Raw genomic sequence first — 18,898 nt, 5'->3', positions numbered from 1 at the left:
ATCCTATCTGAATTCTCACAACATATTATGTAATTAAAAGTTCTCAAGGTGTTGCTTGAGGCTCTGGGCATCTGTTGTCGAACACTTCTTTGTAATTTTTCTGAAGGCTAATTGCCTTCCCTTTGTTCCGTGATCACCCACAATCATCCCTCTTACTTCCTTGAGGGATGGCTCTTTCAGAAGGGCCTCCTGGCTAGATCTTAATTGCCAGGTAGGTTCATATGGAAGGAGCTGGTCCTTCAGGTATCCAGGGCCCAAGCCAGTGACTGACAGCCAATGTAATTTGAACAGAATTGCCCTGATGTGTTCCCTAGCGGCCCCACCACTCACAAGCTGTGCAGCTCGATTCTGAACCAGTTGCAGTCACAAGACCATCTTCAAAGGCAGCCCCATGTACAGTGCATTGCAGTAATCATATGCATAACTGTCATGAGACTTTGCTTGTCCACGTAGGGCCATAGCTGGTATTTCTGCAACTGAAGGAAGATGCCCCTGGCCACCAAGTCCACCTGGGCTTCCAGAGTTAGACTGGGATCCAGTAGCACTCGCAGGCTGCGGACCCTATCCTTTAGGGGGAGTGCAACCCCATTCAGGGCAGGGAAATGGCCATGTGGCCTCAATGCAGGCTACACGTTGTTGTCTCCCCGTCCTCATGAATTGGGTATTCATTACTGATCTCGGAGCGATGGAAGTCTGAGTCGACCTTGAGCCAGTGACCTGCGCCCATCAGGACTGAACTCAGGTCATGAGCAGAATCTTTGCTTCAGTACTGCAGTTTAACCACTGCAATACAAGACTCCTCCATTCAGCATGGACCTCATGTCCCTTTGGCACTCAAAGAATAGTTTGCTCTCCTTTAGCTTGTCAACTTTTCTGCTGCTGCTTGTCTAACTGCTGGGGCTGTTTGAAGTTTTAAATCTCAAATGACAACTACCATTGTTTGTAAACAGCTGACCTGCAAATATTTGCCCAGGTTTGGTCTTTATGCAGATAGAATGCTTGTGGCTCAATGAATGTTCAACCCCAATGAAGTTTATATAGCATGTCTGTATTGTTACTGACTGTTTAGGATTATTTCTGTATTAGGACAGAATCTTCTTGTTAGAGGCAAACAAACTGACACTATGTATTGCACTAAATGTTACAACTATTTCACTTTCTGCTCCAATGAAATTATAAACACACTACATGTCTAATGCACCAAACCAGCAGAGAGGTCTACTGTTGAAAAATGAGATGGTCCTCAATTTGCACCATGCCTATATATATATAAAGAAAATGTGAACCAAAGGTTCAATATTAGATAGGTCATAAATAAAACTACACAAACTTGCAGATGTTACTCTGGAGGTAAGAAGTGAGGCCTTTAATAAGTGTGAATATATTTTACAGTACAGGATTAAGTAGACAGAAAAATAAATTAAGATGCATTTTTTCTTACCCAGAATGTGGTGTGTGTCCTCCCCCACAGGAGTTACTGTCACCTTTTAGTTCTATTAGAACCGTAGTTTTCTCTTCTGGCTGCATGTTACATGTACTTGACATAACTAGCCACATTCATAATTTTACTTGAAATCAGTAAAACAGTACCATTAACTTGTTTCCCCAGTGGAACATGATGGGAAATCTGCATCTTTTCACACAACATGCTGAATAGGCTTCATTTCAATGTAAGTTCACCAAAGCCAGCAACAGCTGCTGAAACAGATGAGTGTTCTGGTTTCATTACCTGGTCTGAAGGCCTAAGTCTGCAATGAGGTAACATGGCAAAAAATTTGAAGCATCCTCCCATTTTGTCCAGGTCCATGAGCATTTCATAACTTCGGAGGAGCTGATTCCGAGTATGCACATCATTAGCATTCTGCAATAGTACCTAATGAAAAAATGAACCAGTGTACACTGAATACAAGATCTACTAGTTAATGTTCAATTCTTCATTTACCTGTACTCTCCCATAACTTCCCAATTTCTTCTTAAGGTCATACACTTCAGCTGTCTGCTGATCTATTAGAGATGGAACCTTCCATGCCTAAATGAAAGACCCAAAACAGAAAACATGCTCTCTTCAGTGTAATCTGTGTTCTTCTGGTAACTGCTGAAAGAGAGCCTCTAACATCTTATGGCACTGTTATTTTGCTGCCTGTCTTCTTTGCTTATTTCTAGGGATAGTTTAGTACTTTATAGTGGATTCTATAATTAAATTTTCTTTATATTTGTTTTGTTTTACCCCTCCCAGAGTAGTGATTTTGCTAGATGGGCGGTATAAAAATTGAATAAATAGATGAATTTTAAAAACCTGACTGATTTTATATTTATGAAAAAAATCTACACAAAGTTGTTTCTTTCATGTTAACTCTTTCATGCAAACTTGCAGTGCCTTCTCATCCTTTGTCAAATTACCTGATTTTATTTTATTTTTAAATAGCATTGTGAGGGCTGTCAGGAGCCGATCAGAATGTCCAGGAAGAGCAGGAATTTTGAATCTGCAAAATGGCATGGACTGGTTGGAACCCAGTGAAGAGTGCTCTTCAGTTATTTCTTATGGAACTATTTGTGTGCTGAAATCCTGGTTCTTCCCTCTTGGATCCCTTTGTTTTTAGCCTTTTTTCTTTATTTGCAGTGTGTGTGTGTGTGGGAGAGGAATTTCTCCTAATTTCTTTGTTATTTAGGTAATTTACTGTGTGTACATTTATTTTTAGTATATATGTGAAAAACTGAATGCATGAAGTATTAAAATGATGGTGGTGTAGAAAAATCAGTCCTGAAAATATATATTGTGTTTTTAAATGGTGGTCTGAACAACAGTTTACTAAAAGTCACTGGAAAACAGTCAGCTAGCTCTACTGCTGAGTCTGGAAGCAAGGGTACTGTACAACAACGTTTTGCAGAAGAATCTCTTTCATTCCTCACAGCTGGATGTATATGCAAATGAATAATTGTATTAAAAGAGTATTGAAATTGGTTTGTACAATGTAAAATGTTGCAATGTGCTAACATGAACAGCAGGCGGATGTTAGCAGATTCAGTAACTTGCTCTGCCTCTCTTTTACTCCTTTAGTGATTTACACCCAGTGTAATTTGCTGGCTTCCCAAATGTTAATAAAAATAATAACACTTATTGTCATGGTGGCAGCTTGCAAGATTTTGATTTAGAAGAACTGTATTTTACAGGAGTTGTAAAAGCAATAGAAATGCCCATTATACATTTTTTGATAGTGTATCAAGTCCCTGTAAATTACTACACTGATGAAAGTCAGTTATGTACGGTTGAAGGGAATTGTAACATCTGAGAGAAATATAAACATAGGGAGGCAGGACACATGCACAACACACTATGCCACACACACCAAGTACCAACAGCGCTGATAAAAGGGAGTGTCAGACATCATGGTAGCAAGAGCAACAGCAGACAAGAACAACATGGATTTTCCTACATTCAAACTGGCTTGGCTGGATGAATAGTTTTTTCTGTGTGTTCTTATAATATTGCTTAAAGACTAAGAAATTATTTTTCTTTAATATATTATCACATTCAAAAATTTTGATATTTTAAGAGATGTATTTTCTACTTTTTGATTGTGCCCTTTTTAGCTATAAGCTCTTGCATTTTTAGAATGTAATTCAAACATTCTTTTTGGTATTTCATTGTACTTTTTATCCTCCTGTATTTTTGAGCAACTTAAGTTACATTTGCACATATTCTTTAAGCATTTGTACCTACAATTTTCCATAGCTGTAAGACTTTTTGGATGTTTTCAAAAACTTTGAATTTTTTTTCTGCATATAGAATAAAGAAGCAATATAGATAATTAAAGCTTGTGGCCTGAAATCATTGCAATGATGAAAAGACGTATACTTTATTGCCAGATGAATTTTGATTGTTGGAAACAGTTGTCTGATTTCATTTAGGAATTAACCCTAAATGGAGTGAATGCTAGCTGTAATGAAAAAAGGTTTCTGATTTTTTCGTAGAATTTCCTATAAATATAGGGTTCTTAGGAAGATGTTCAGGCATCAGACCCTCTGACTTGACAGGTGTATATTTTGATAGAGATTGCTTTGTTTGCTTCGGGGGGGGGGCTGATGATATGATGTGATAATATAAACTAGTGCCTGCATAGTCTGATGATGACTTTCTAATATGTTGCCTGCTGCTGCTGATGAAAAATATGATAATATAATTTAGTTCCTACATATGTCTGATGATTCCCCCCAAATACTGTTGCCTGCTTTTGGAATAGCTTGATATTTTGTTGCCAGGCCTCTGTGTTCCTGGACTGTTTTTTAAAAGAGTTGCATAGGGCTTTTGGAGTGATGTAAAACATAAATAGGAAACCCAAAAATGGCTTTCCTTTTTGTGTAAAATGAAAGGACTGGTGCATGAAAAATATGAAGACAAAAGAGCCACTCAGAAAGAACCTGAAACAAAGAAATATGAAAATTTTTTGCCATGTAGATTCCTAAATGGTACAATACAAAATCAACACAGGTTCTGTTTTTATTGTAATATGAATCAAATAATACAGAAACTTATACTCAGTAGGACCAGTTTGCAAATAAACAATAGATTTAAAAAAGTGACTCCTACCTGTAGCCTGATATCAATGCCCATGTTCCTCAAAAAATCCTGTTGCTTTATGGGACCCAGAGTAGCTACTCTTCCTTGTGCTATTCTTTGCAGGTAACTGAAGTCAACATCTGCTGTGAGATCTGCTGTTCCTGGTGATATTAACACATCATGAAGTTTATGGCCACGAAATCCCTGAAAAACATGAAGTCGAATGGATATTTATTCAGCTCAACAGGCTGTTAGTCTTTCAGGCTGTAGATTAGAAAGACATACAAGATGAAAGGTCATCTTTGTGTGTAAAATGGATTATTCAACAAGGAGAGGCATGTTTATCTGCTTAAGCAACTGCTTGGCTAATCCTTCCAGCACCTCTTTTAAATGTGAATTAGTGACACTGGCAACAAAGTGGAACAAATATGGGTATTTGTATTTCATTTTCCAAAAGCTGCTTCTTAGAAAGTGAGAATGCTGTTTCCTATTGTCTCCCCCCTGCTTTTTTTAAAACCTAGTTTCTTTGTCAGATCCCCACCACACACCCAAATTATCTTTATCCTGCAGGATGTTTATATGAAGAACCTACTCTAAAAGTATCAGTTTTTGTTCCATCATGGCCATAATCTACAATTAATGCAGCTCCCCCATTCTCTTCAATATTCTGGGCTAGCTTCTGGATGATGATACCAGCATCAGGACACACTTCCACATGGTTTCTTGATTCTTCATCCTAAAACAGAGTTAGGGGGTTAAGCAGAAAATAGTGTTGATGTTCCATAAATAAGTAGTGATAAATAATAAACAAATATTCTGATGAAAGCAAAGTATGCTAATTAATTATATACATCATATTTTGCAATGAAATGAGAAGTTTGTCTCTCTCCTTTCCAAAAACAAAACGGGGACCTAGTCTTCCCCTGTCTTTTTTTGCATAATGCATAAAATAAACTTTATCAAAGGCCTAAATCTAACAAAACAACAGTGCAATAGCACTACTGCAATTTGAACTTCACTCTGCGATACCTAAAAGCCACCTCTCTTAAGCTGTCTTTTGGGCATTGGGGGCTGTACTGGACAGGAGAAATTGCCCTCCTCCCACTTCTATTGGACTCTATGGTTGATGGATCCAAACCAAAATCTATGGATAAGTAAATCTGGAACAATTAGCACATTTTGGAAAGTAGTGGGTGCCTCAACATAAGTACCTCAATGGCCTCCAGCTTGATGGAGAGGATTATATAACCCAGAAAAGCAATGACAAAATCAGAAACCTACATGTATGAAAGCCTTTGTAGCTGGAGTTATGGATGGTGCAAGGACAAATCGCAGCTTGTCAGGAGCTCCTGGATCAATGTCGACCAACAACTCATGCCATCCCTTTTCTGTTTTCTGTTAATTTAAAACAGAATAAGGATCTATTGAATAGAGCCATTTAGAACATTTGATCTTGTATGTAGATTAAACAAAAGCAATTCTCCCAATAAACTGTTAATCTTCAGTCACTTGTTAAAGGTCTTTAAAGGCCAGATTGTGATGCACTAGTTTGTAAAAATAATCATGTGCCGCCAAGTCAGTTCTGATTTATGGCAACAATTTTCAGGGTTTTCCAGATAAAGATTACTCTAACATGATTTGCCATTCCCTTCCTCTGGGGTTGTTCTGGGACTGTGCCTGCTTCTAGAGTTCATTGGTGCAGACAGACATTTACCGGTTTCGGTCTCACCCATGGTAACCCCAATCAGGAGGCACTGACTTCTCTGCTGCCATTACCTTTTGTGCCAGAATGTATTTAAATTTAATTTCTCAAGAATTCACTCTAGGATGCTTCAGAAATAGGTTTCACTTTCACTTCTTCCTTTAGCAAGCACAAATCTAGCCCTTTGCTTTCTAATCTATAGGCATAAATGGGACTCCAGATACTAAGAATTATTAATACAGATATTCAGAACTATCAAATTTGGATTCAAATATATTCAGAATTATCTGAATATAGTACTATTCAGTGAATTCCAAATATTTCCAAATCCAAATGCATACCCCTACTATGTGGTGTTTGTTGGCTTATTGCCTAATGGTCAATATTTTTATTTCTAGAGCTCTCACCACCAACTCTACTCATGCTAGAATGAGACACAACTGAAAAAATATGTACTTAAAATGCCAGAAGTGAAAATGACCTTGTAAAATGTAATTTACATCCTTCAATTTTTCCACATATTTACAGATGCTTAGCCCAGAACCCATCTTTCTTCTTCGTGGTCTCTGTGAATGCACACGAATGAGTTTACTCACACCTGTGCAGAGTGATCTCGGAACCTTCTAGCATGGTGCTGGGACCTCCCTCACGCTGCCTCTAACCCTGCCCTGGCACCGAGTGCCTCAGTTCCATTGCTGCTGCCACTGCTGCAGCATCTCTGAGCCTTCGGGTAGTTTTTCCCCCCCCTATTCCTCGTTCTACTGGTCAACTTCCCGGTTTTTACAACTTCGGACTGTTTCATTTGTTTTCGTGAGTTGGCAAAGAAAGCATATAACTGGCTTATCTTTTTGTCTCTGTTTGTGGACTTGTTTATGGCCTCATCAGGCCCCTTCAAACATTGCTCCTCTTGTCCGAATAAAGTCCCCCTTTCGGGGGGTGTTTATTTTGTTTAGGTGAGGAGCACCAGCCAGCTTTGTGTGCTGTTTATAAAGGTTTTACCAAACTGGCTTTAAAACAGAGGCCCCAGTGTTTGAGCTCCTTTTTGTGGGGAAAATTTATTTGCCTGTCCCGGCAAACCATGCAAAGTCACTCATGGAGCTGCCACAGTCTGTGCAGACCAACACATCGTCGACTGCAGCCTCTTCGCCCAAAAAGGCTAAAAAAATCAGTGAAAACATCTTCTTTGGGCTAGAAGTCGATGGCCTCGGCTTCAATGCTGAAAAAGAAGAAGAAATTGCCCCAGGACCCCTTAGGCGCATTGTCTGCTGCCTTGCATTCTCCGCCACCTCGACCGCGAAGAGACTCTTTGGGCACAAGTGGCCATCTGGAGAAGAGGATGTGTAGGGCTCCAGGCCGCCAGTCACACCATCTCTGTGCCTGTCCCTTTCCCCGGATTGGATGGACACCTCTGTGGAGGTTTAATTGGTGGCACAAATTAGCCCTGGCTCTATACTGGGCTCGATGTCAAGACATGTGTCTCCATCTCCACCAGCATCTCTGGTGGACATGCCTAAGAAAAAGAGGCAAAAGATGAGGCATCTGGAACTGGTGCCCAAGCCCAAGCCATATCACCACCGGTGCCTCTGGCTGGAGGATGTTTCTCCCCGTCAAGACTGTTCCGGATCTCGCTGGGAAGATTATGAAACTTTCCTCAAGCCCGACGACTTCGGATTTGTCCAGCATCGATATCAGGTGCCTTATGACCCTGACTTCTACAAGTTTTGTCAGTGGTCCCAATATTACGGCTCCTATTCTCTTTCCCCGTCATCTCCCTGATTTCTAAGTCATCCAGGCACCTATTTCTACCTTTGCTGAGGGCTCACGCACCTGCAATGGATGAGCCCTCACCTCCAGACCCGAGGATTCAGGCTTGCTCGCTACCGGTGCCTACATAGCACCCTCCTGCGTGTCCGATTCAGGCTACCCATTTTCATGGCTATGCTACTGAATTTGATTCTTTAATGGCTATAGGGTTCTTCAGGAACACCATACTCTTACCCCTCTAGAGGAGGAGGTAGCTGTTCTCCTTCAGAAGAATGCCATTATCCGAGTTCACGACCCTATTTTTGCACTTAGTTTCTTCTCACATTATTTCCTTATACCAATGAAAGATGGTGGACTTCGGCCCATTCTGGACCTCCGCCCCTTGAATTCGTATATCACATCCCGAAAATTCAGGATGGTCTCCCTTGATGGCATGATCCAGATGTTGAGACAGGGAGACTGGTTTGCAGTCATTGACTTAAAGGATGCTTATTTTCACATCTCCATTCGGCCTGATCATTGGCGTTTTTTAAGATTTTCTCTTAATAGGGTGATCTATGAATTCAAGGTCCTCCCTTTTGAGTTACCCATGGTCCTGTGAGTATTCACAAAATGTTTAGCCCCAGTGGCGGCTTACCTTTGTTTGCACAGTATCACAATTTTTCCGTATCTTGATGATTGGTTGCTGGTGGCACAAACACATGCCCAGTTAAGCGCAAGACATATCATTCACACTGTCCCTCTTATCTGCTCTGGGACTCCAGGTAAACTATGGCAAGTCAACGCTGCATCCCACTCAGAGGGTTTCATGCATTGGTGCGGTTCTGGATGCCTCAGTAGGCAGGGCCTTTCTTCCGGAAAACCAGATTTTGAAGATCGAGCAGATGGTGGCTCTCTTCCTCCCAGACGCCAGGGTCTCAGTGCTGCAAGTGCAAGATTTACTAGGACTCATGGCATTGACCACAGTGGTACTCAGGCACGCCAGATTGAAGATGCAGTCGTTACAGGCGTGGTTCCTGTCACTTTGCGTCCCCTTGTTGGACCCAAAGTCCAAGCTCTTGTCAGTCAACGTCAAGCTCGCAGCACAGCTCTCCTGGTGGAACTTCTGCCCGAATTTGCTTATAAGCATATCCTTCGGTTCTTTAACTTGATGTCCAACTAACTACAGATGCAAGCTCCTCTGGCTGGGGAGCTTACTTGGGACATCTAACGGTACATGGCCTTTGGTTGCCAATAGGACGGCCGCTACATATCAACCACCTGCAACTGTTGGCCATTTACAAAGCCTTCCGTGCATTTGAAACACATCTCCTTGGCAAAGTAGTTCAAGTGGCGTCAGACAACACCACGGTGGTGTTTTATCTCAACAAACAGGGCGGCACACACTCCGTTCGCCTATTGTACTTAACCATCCAGGTGTAGGAATGGTGTTACAATTGCCACATCTATCCTGTGGTGGTTCACGTAGCCTCGGAGGACAATGTGCTTGCAGATCAGCTGAGCAGACTGCAAGTATGCACCCACAAGTGGGCTCTGGACGAGGACATATTCCTGTGCCTCTGCCACAGATGGGGCATGCCTCAAGTAGACGTCTTCACCTCTCCGACCAACACGGAATGCGTCTGCTACTGTTCCAGAGTGGGAATCGGTCACGAATTGTTGGAGGGCACGTTCATGATCTCGTGGACACAAACTTCTGTACATGTTTCCACTCATACCGCTGGTACAGAAGACCATTCTCAGAATATGCCAGCAAGGAGCAAATGTCATCCTGACTGCCCCTTGGTGGCGGTGCCAGCCATGGTTTTCAATCCTACTTGGGCATGCTGTAGATCACATATGTCTTCCCCTGCTCCCGCACCTTCTTTCCCTCCACAACGGCATGACCTTTCACCCAGACCTACAATCTACCTCACAGCCTGCAGGCTGCTCTCACAGTAGCCAATGTCCTTGGTCATGCACGACACCATTCCACGACCCTCATGTACTCTTGTAAATGGAAAGCTTTCTTGGCATTTCCCACTACGCATGGCTTCCCGATTGTACCTATCTCACTAGGTGCAATACTGCAATTCTTCCTTCTTTTCCATTGCAGCCTGTCCCTCTCTACCTTGAGGATTTAGGTGGCTGCAATAGTGGCTCACCAGCCACCTTCTTCAGAGGCAATGAGTCTTTTTTGACATCCAATGCTCAAAACGTTTTCTGTGTGGGTTAAAAAATCTGGGGGCCCGTTACAAGTCCCCTGCTCCTCAATGGTCCCTCCAGTTAGTCCTTAACAATCTCATGGGATCTCCTTTTGAACCGCTGGCCTCTGCTTCAGACAAATTGCTCTCACTAAAAACTGTGTTCCTTCTGGCTGTAACCTTTGTGAGGAGGGCCAGTGAGCTTGCCGCCCTGTGAGTCGACGCACCTTTCCTTCAGTTTCACCCAGACAAGGTGACCCTGTTCCCTGACCTTTCTTTCCTTCCTAAGGTGGCCTCAAATTTTCACCTAAACCAGCCAATAGTACTGCCAACATTCTTTCCATCCCCCACCTCTAGTCTGGAGTGGGCTCTCCACTCTCTGGACGTTAAGAGAGCCCTTGCATACTATGTCTCTCACTCTTCTGCCTTTCACTCATCCCAGCGTTTGTCTCCTTCCATGGACGGTCAAGGGGATCTCTAGTCACTCCACAAACCATTTCTTGGTGGACACTTTCCACAATCCATCTGGCTTATAAATTAGCCAAGACTCCCCTACCATGTACTGTACGAGCCCATTCCACCAGGGCTGTGGCTTCCTCTATGTCCTTCCTCAGAGGAGAGGATAGATATCTGTAAAGCAGCCACATGGGCCACACTATCCACATTTGCAGCTCACTATCACTTGGACATCCAAGCTAAGGCCGAGGCTACTGTGTGCTGTGCTGTACTAGCATCTGTTCTTTCATGACACCCTGCCACCTGGTAGGTAAGCTTGTTAAACACCCATTAGTGTCCATTCAAAGAGACCACGAGAAAGGGGAAAAAAGGGTTACTTACTTGTAACTTTGGTTCTTTGAGTGGTCATCTGTGAATTCACACTTCCCGCCCTTCCTCCCCGCTAGCCGTCACGTGTGCCTCACGGCATGCTGTGTAGCAGTGGACAGTTCTACAGAACTGAGGCATTCGGTGCCGGGGCGGGCTTATTGGCAGCATGGGAGAGGTCCTGGCACCATGTGCTTGAGCTCTAGAAGGTTTTGAGATCACTTTGCGCAGGTGCGAGTTAACCCATTAGTGTTAATTCACAGATGACCACTCGAAGAACCAAAGTTACAGGTAAGTAACCATTTTTTCTAATTCCTGTAAGAAACAAGCATGAAAGGTGAATACTGTAGAAAATATTTCATCTATTTGCATATTGGACAAATCATTCTCTTTAAAGTTCCTATCAACAAAATTATGGATGAACAGCACTCTTAAACGCTTACAAAAACTTCATTTTTTCCATCCAGAACTTCCTTTCTGATCTAGCAAGATTTTTTTTTCAAGTAAGCTGCAACCAGATGGTCTCACATATATTCCCAAAGGGGGCTCAAACCATTGCCAATGGTATTTTCCCCCCCACAGACGGAAAACAATTTTTTTTGGACTATAGAACTCAGAATTCCACAATCAGCATGAAGTCACAATGCTGGCTACAGGACTCTGTGAACGATGGTCCAAAAAAGTAACCATTTCCTTTTCTTTTTGCCATATAGTTGATATTGGCTGCCTCAATTGTTCATAATGAAGAGCAGATCTGAAAAGGCATTCCTTTAGTAGACCTCGATCTGGAGTTCATCAAATCCTGGACTAAACTTCAAAACACAACCAGGTTGTTTGGGATGTCAAAAGAAGCAGCCTCAAAATAGGCAAGAAAAGGGGCAGGTATAAGTAGTGGTTAACATAATGACAGAAAAATGTAGCAGTGATTTTGTTTGTCCTACAATGCAGCATCTGTGGGATTTTGTCATTGTTTGGAATTCAGAATTTGTAATGATTTAATTTTTGTAAGTATATGTAACTTAATGGCATAGTATATTGTTTTATGTTTTAACAGCTGTGGGATCATTAAGACCACACACAGAGTTCTTGTATGTTGATATGCTTTAAATTATTAAATCCCATGACTTCAGCACATCTGTACTGTTACAGCAAAATGGAAGGTCTGTACTGTTACAGCAAAATGGAAGGTCTAAACCGGAAGTATGATTAAAAAAAACACAACCATTCAAATAGTGCCAAACTTAATATCTCTTCCGGTTATTCTGTCTTTGAATAAAACTGCTTTCTTGGGATACATTTTAGCCCCAAACTGGATAGATGCAATATTTTTTCTCAACAGAATTACCCCTAAACATACAGAACTATTCTATATACTATGTCAATTGTAAACATGCTATTCTTTTCAGTTGGTTCTATTCTTGTTATGTTTCTATATGGTAAAATCCTTAAGTAAAGTCAATGACAACTTATGATCATACCTGAAATTTATGTATAGGTAGAGCATCAAGAAATTCATGAGCTAAATAAAAACTGTTGCCTAGGGAGAAAAATAAAGCATTAATCAAGTTCTGGTAATAAAAACTAGTAATTACCACTTTCATACTTTATTCACTATAATCTTTAAGGACTACTGTATCTGATATCTGTTTAATATAGATTATGGGGCTCAAGATTAAAAATGGCAATCTTTTAAACTGCATTAAAGTTTTGCTTCCAACCTATCTAAATTAATTAAAAGTCTGAGCAGAACTAGATCTATACTTATCTTATTCACATAAATTTCTACCTCAAATTCAAAATTGTTCTTAATTCTAGGAGTTATTACTGGACATATAATTAACTAAGCTCTGCACCATGAAAATCTTACCTCCTGGCACATCATTTAAGTTTCTGTACCAGAAAATTGGCAGTCCTGTCTTTGTAATGCCTTGCATGTAAGCAGTGGAGCTCTCTTGTAATTTTGTGTTTTCTTCTGTCAGTACTGATGCTTGAATCTCACTTAACTTGGGACTAACCTCCATCAAATGAATGGAAATTTCACATTTACTAAGTAAAGAGTTCAGCTGCTTAAAAACCTGTAAACACAAGACAATATCATTAGAACTTGTTAGGTGTAATGATTCACAGAATTTTTAAGTAGTTCTTAGGAATAAAACACTAATCATAGTTTAATTATTTGGATAAACTATTTTTCAAGAGTATTTTTCAAGTTCAAATGGTAACTGCCATATCAAATACTTTGGAAGCATGATTAAACATTGACTTTATTCCACAACAGCAAGTACATGTACTTGCCTTCCAAACCAGCAAGTATAAGCTGGAGCCAAAAGCCTGTTCAGAATCAATGAGATATAGGCAGAACATCTAAATATCCAGGAGGCTACACATGTGTCACATTAAAACAGTTCTATCTTCTGTTGGTAACTTATACAAAGTTCTGGGAATCTAAAGTAAGAATACACTATACAATGCAAGGTGAAAAAGACAGCTTGTACTTACCCGTAAAATATCACTAGTAAGGCTCCCTCTACCTGGGCCCAATTCCACCAGCTGAAATCTTTTTGGTTTACCACTGGCTATCCATTCGCTAACAAACCAAATACCTATTAACTGCAAAACATAAAAGAGTTGTAATTTATCTTTCTTCCATGGTATACACAAATTGATATGTATATTAGGATTTCCCAGTGAGCAACAGGGCAGCTTCCTTTTTTAATAGGAAGCTAGGCTGGAGTTAGGCCTATTCTAGGCTATGAAGTCTTTGAGCTAGGACTTTTTGAGTATTTTATAGCTAGGAAACCCTAGCAGTGGTTGCTATAAGTTGGAATTGATTTGGCAGCATATAACTGCTACTGAAAACTCACACTGATAGAACTATAACTTTCTAATCTGTATCTATTTTGTAGTAAAATGATAATGATGGTGATAAAAATAACATTAACAACAATTTGTATACCCGTTTTGCAGATAGTTGTGCTCAGTATCTCACAATAGAAAAACAGCAATCCAGTAACAGGAACACATATCAAACCATCATTACAACAGTATATTACAAACATATTTTGGCATATTATATGACAGTCCAAACAAACAATGACCAAAAGTGCGTTGCTTAATGTAATAAATTGCTCCAGGGCATACTCATTGGAACTAATGAAATTGACTTATTAAATTTCCTTTGATTCAATGGGTCTACTCTAGTGCAATTTACTACAACAAGCAGCACAATTTTGGCAAACATATTAGTTTGATTACACTAATAATAGAATAGTCTCAAATTCACTATAAGACATTGGCTACTATCCTGTTGTGCAGTTCCATCTGTGTAACGAGAGCGATGTTATGTACCTTTTATAATTTTGGGGTACACATTCATATTATTGGGGGTGAGTCAGGCACACTTCAAAATCAAAAAGGGAATTTTTTTTAATGAGTGGCAATCTGCCACTGCCAGAGGCATCACTACTGTTGCATAGTTGCAATAGGAGACTGGGTAGACAGTATCAAGAAACACGATACTGTATCAGCTTCTCAGTTCTTAAAGTACATCAGCCAGTCCATGATTTGTGGAAACATTTGAGTGCTGTTAAATATTAGTAAATAATATAATAAAATAATATAATGAGGAACCAATGCTCCAAAATGCCATGGCGAGAAAGAACAAGCCAGATTTTTTACAATAGTGTTAGAGGAGAGTGACAAGCCCTTCTGTGGGTGTTTTCTATACAGTGGTGCCTCGCTTAACGAGCGCACCGTTTAATGACGAATCCGCATAGCGATCTATTTTTTTAGATTGCTAATGCGATCACATTGCGATGTTCTGAATAGGCAAAACATCGCATTGCGATGTTTTTTTAAACAGCTGATCGGCGGTTCCAAAATGGCCGCCAGGTGCCCAAAATGGCCGCCGCAAGTGTTTTCGCGCCTTGCCCTCACTTACCGAGGGCGCGAAAATGGCGGCGCTATGGAGGAACTTCGCTGAACGGGGAGTTTGGGAGCCACAGGAATGCATTAAATGAAGTTTAATGCGTTCCTATGGCTTTTTCTGTTCCATTTAGCGATGTTTCCGCATAGTGATGATTAATCTGGAACGGATTAACATCGCTATGCGGGGCACCACTGTATGTAGAAAACAACATATCTACAGAGAAGAAGTACTTGCTTCAAGGTAGGCTCTATATGTGAGTAAGAACCCTGTAAAATCAAGGTTGTTGCACACTTGAAAAGCCTTGATGCAAGTGGGAACCTCAGCTCAGCAGATTCATCACTTCCAATGTGAAGAAAGCAAAAGAGGGGAAGGAGCAAGATGATCTGCTCCATGTGTGGTGAGTATACTGTACTTGTGAAAGTGAGGTCTGAATAGGGCTAAGGACTGCTGGATATTGAGGTATCAGATCCAGCACTGAGGAGAGGCATCTTTAAAAAATGGAAACTGAATATCAGGCAATCATTTTTGATCCTTCAGAAGACTTAATTGTGATGAAGGAGGATCATGCAAATCTTAATAGATTAAAGGCTTGAACTTTAAGCAATGTCATAAAAATAACCATATTTCACCAGAACCTAAAAAACTATATGCTCATGACACATATGAGAATAACACTTAAATTTTAAGACTTAATTGTACAGACCTCTCCAAAGATTTGACTTATTTCAGGTGAAGTTACAAAATCTCCTTTTTCTCCCAGCATGTCATGGTGCATATAGTATCCCTATGGAGAAACAACAACTGATTAACATATGCCTTCTTTCTCTTCCACTGAAGTACTTAATTTGTGATAATGTTCACTTGGTAGCCTGCTTCAACACCAAAGCTGTTTTAATTAAAAGAAACAACTCTGAAAAAGTCTAAAAAGTTAAACTGTTCAATATCTTTTAAAAATGGACTTTCTGACAGACCCATCCATACCTTCACAGGATTAGTTAACACTTCACGCATGTATTCAGCAACTGTAATAGGACCAGTTGACTTTATTTTCATTATAAGATGTTTCAACATTGGAGATACTGGATTTTCTGCTGTTTTATTTTCTGAACTAAAGTGCTGGAATCTCAAAATGGTGGAAGAACCTGTGTAAAAACATAAGATCAGTCATCTCAACTGGTCTATCAGAATGAAAAGTCTCTCTCAAAGTGCCCAATACTCCCTCTTTTTAAAGAAACAACTATTAAAAATACATATTTGTAAATATGAGATATTGCTAAGATTTTTACCAATGTGACCATAAACACATTTATGATCAAAGTACAACTGAGGCACCATCTTAGTTTTACTGACTTCAAAGGCAACATACCACTTTGTTCAATTTTGCACAGTTCTCAAATGTTATATACAGGATGCCACAAGTAATCTGTATTGTTGTGTATCAGAGGTAGCGCTGGTATCCCATCAGAATAGAAAGAATGGCACTGGCTACCAGGTTGTTCTAAGATCTGTGCTGCTTCTGGATGTCATAGGCTTGTTTGAGTGATCTTATGCTGGTTGTTGCTGTCTTCATAATTATGTGCCATCAAGTCAATTCTGACTTATGGCAACCCCTTCCAGGATTTTCTAGCTTCAGAGTATTCAGTAGTGGTTTACTATTCCCTTCTTCTGGGGATTCTCTGAAAGTGCAGTTTGCCCATGGCTACACAGGCTGGCTCCTCTACTGACACAGTGAGGAATTAAACTCTTCCAGTCTCTGTCTCCACAGCTAGATATCTAACTAGGAGGAAGGAAAGCGTCTCCCTACAGATCACATTTCTGGCAGAAGACATTATCGTTGAAGGCTGGCCATCATCCACTGCCTTATGTTCAGCTTGAATGCCTCTGTACATTTGTACAGCAGAAGGATCTAGACTACAGTGCCCATTGTTTGGCAGTCAGAGCCAAATTAAAACGTGCTGAACTCCTGCCCTATGTCAAAAGAAAGGCACTGCATAGGATTACCAAAGGAATAAATTGTTCTAACTGTACTATATCAACAATGAGGTAAAACTTCAAAATTTGTTTAAAAAAATATGTCGAGGTCCCTCATAATCTGAGGTCCCAAATTTTAGCTAATTTAGCCAGTACGCCATTCTGGATTTTTAAAATTCTTTTCCTCTCTCACTTATTACATAGTGGCCAGAATTAAAAATCCAATTTAAATTCAAAACATCAATGATATGTTCTGTTTTTCTAAAAAAAGCACTGATGTTTCTACCCACACTGACTAGTAATAAGTTAGTCTAGGCACTCTTTTCTTCTGTTGATTTCTCCTGCTACCTCCTTTGGTTTCAATGTGGCAGACCTACACAATCTGAAAGCAGGTGTTTTGCAGTGGGAGAAGTTTCTCTGTAAACTACAGTCTCCCAAGCTTCTGTTATCTTCTCCTAACCAGTAGCTGCCCAGACTTCCATAACACGGGTCCTCTTTCTCACTGCACACATGTATTCTCCTTGCCAATCAGTGACAAAAGCAAGTAACAAGAATCTCCACTGAGAAGGTAAGTGACCTGAGGAAAGTGGGACCACCCTAGAAGAGGCGCCCTTCAAAGGCATCTTGCCAACAGGTCCTTCGTTATGTTGAGCTGACTCTGGCACCCCATAATACTCTGGGAGGAACCGGAAGTTTTGTTCTGAGCGGCTTGCATTGCTGCTATGACCCACGGTGATGATGAAAGAAAAATGCTCTGCACATGTTCAGAGACCTTTTCCCTGATGTCTATCCACCCTACTCCGGATGTATCTTAGGGCCAGAGCCTTTCCTGTGGCTCAACAGTACTCTTAAGCTTTCTGTCTTTCTGTAGGACATTGGTGAAGGAGTCTCATGTACCTCGTATATAGGATTACAGTGGGGTCTTGACTTAAGAACGGCTCGAGTTAAGAACATTTTGACTTAAGAACTGCTCTCATAGGAAAATATTGACTTGACTTAAGTACTTAGATTTGAGTTAAGAACTGAAAAAACCACGTGGGAGGCAGGGAAAGTGCAAAATTTGAACTTTCAGTTAACTGTTGGCCAGTGAAAAGGGTGCCTGTCTGCTTCCTCACTCCTCCCAGTGTTTAGAGAGTGGATTGGGAGACAGTCTTCGGACTGCCTGGTACTGCCTGGACTGTATTTTCCCTGCCTTCCCTGAACCTTTCTTGACCTAAGAAAAAAAGAAACAAAATATCCCCCTCTAGTGGTCGAAGGCGGAATAGCAGCTTCCCATTATTTTCTATGGACGGAAAAGAGCAGATACGGATCAAATGGTTTTCAATGCATTCCTATGGGAAATGCAGATTTGACCTGAGAACTTTTTGACTTGAGAACCGCCTTCCAATACGGATTAAGTTCTCAAGTCAAGACTCCACTGTACGTTTATCTAAGCCTTAAAAATGTGTGCGCGCTGATGGAACCATCAGTTAAACCTTGCGTAGCATGATGCGGGGAGGTGATGAAGACTTAACGGCATCCTTAGAGGGACCAACTTATATTCCTGAAAACTGGCGGCTTCGGCTGCAAGCCTAGGCACTTACGTATTTGGAGAGCAAGCGCCGCTTCGTTTAAGAGGACTTACTTCCAGGGAAAAGGGCCGGTAGGCCGGGCCGGTGAATAAGACCCCCCAAACTCCTGCCACACGAGCTCCTGTTGCCATGGAAACGAGGGCTCCGTGCGACAGAGCGCAAAAGCCCGAGACACGCCAGCTCCGCGAGCGGCATGTTTAGGCCCGCAGTCGCCTTCCTTCACTCGTCTACCGCCGGGTCCTGACAGCTAAATAGAATATTTTTTCTGGCTCTTAGCTAAATGCGCCTTTTTCTGTGCTGCGCCTACTCCATGAGGTTTATTTGCTTATTTAGGAATGAGAAGTCATTTTTTTCTCCTTTTTCCTTCGCTAAATCGGCGGCTTTTCTTTTAGTGTTACT

General features: G+C 40.9%; 1 protein-coding gene across 2 annotated transcripts; it reads right to left on the bottom strand.

Moving 5' to 3' along the window:
• Nucleotides 1-1,339: 1,339 nt before the first annotated feature.
• On the bottom strand, nucleotides 1,340-18,827 carry NDUFAF7 (NADH:ubiquinone oxidoreductase complex assembly factor 7). Of its 2 annotated transcripts, none has more exons than XM_020788204.3 (10): nucleotides 18,553-18,827; nucleotides 15,939-16,099; nucleotides 15,661-15,741; nucleotides 13,529-13,639; nucleotides 12,897-13,104; nucleotides 12,508-12,566; nucleotides 5,840-5,953; nucleotides 5,151-5,294; nucleotides 4,589-4,762; nucleotides 1,340-1,873 (listed from the first exon to the last, which is right to left on the bottom strand). In XM_020788204.3, exons 1-10 carry the CDS (start codon nucleotides 18,692-18,694, stop codon nucleotides 1,661-1,663), a joined length of 1,407 nt encoding a protein of 468 aa, XP_020643863.3. In that variant the 5' UTR covers nucleotides 18,695-18,827; the 3' UTR covers nucleotides 1,340-1,660. The 2 variants fall into 2 exon arrangements, with proteins under 2 accessions (XP_020643863.3, XP_020643872.1); XM_020788213.3 differs by having other exon boundaries at nucleotides 18,512-18,646.
• Nucleotides 18,828-18,898: the final 71 nt, after the last annotated feature.

This window comes from Pogona vitticeps, chromosome 1 (genome assembly GCF_051106095.1).
Source record: "Pogona vitticeps strain Pit_001003342236 chromosome 1, PviZW2.1, whole genome shotgun sequence".
In the NCBI taxonomy this organism is placed as follows: Eukaryota; Metazoa; Chordata; class Lepidosauria; order Squamata; family Agamidae; genus Pogona; species Pogona vitticeps.
This window is presented reverse-complemented; position numbering and strand designations above follow the sequence as displayed.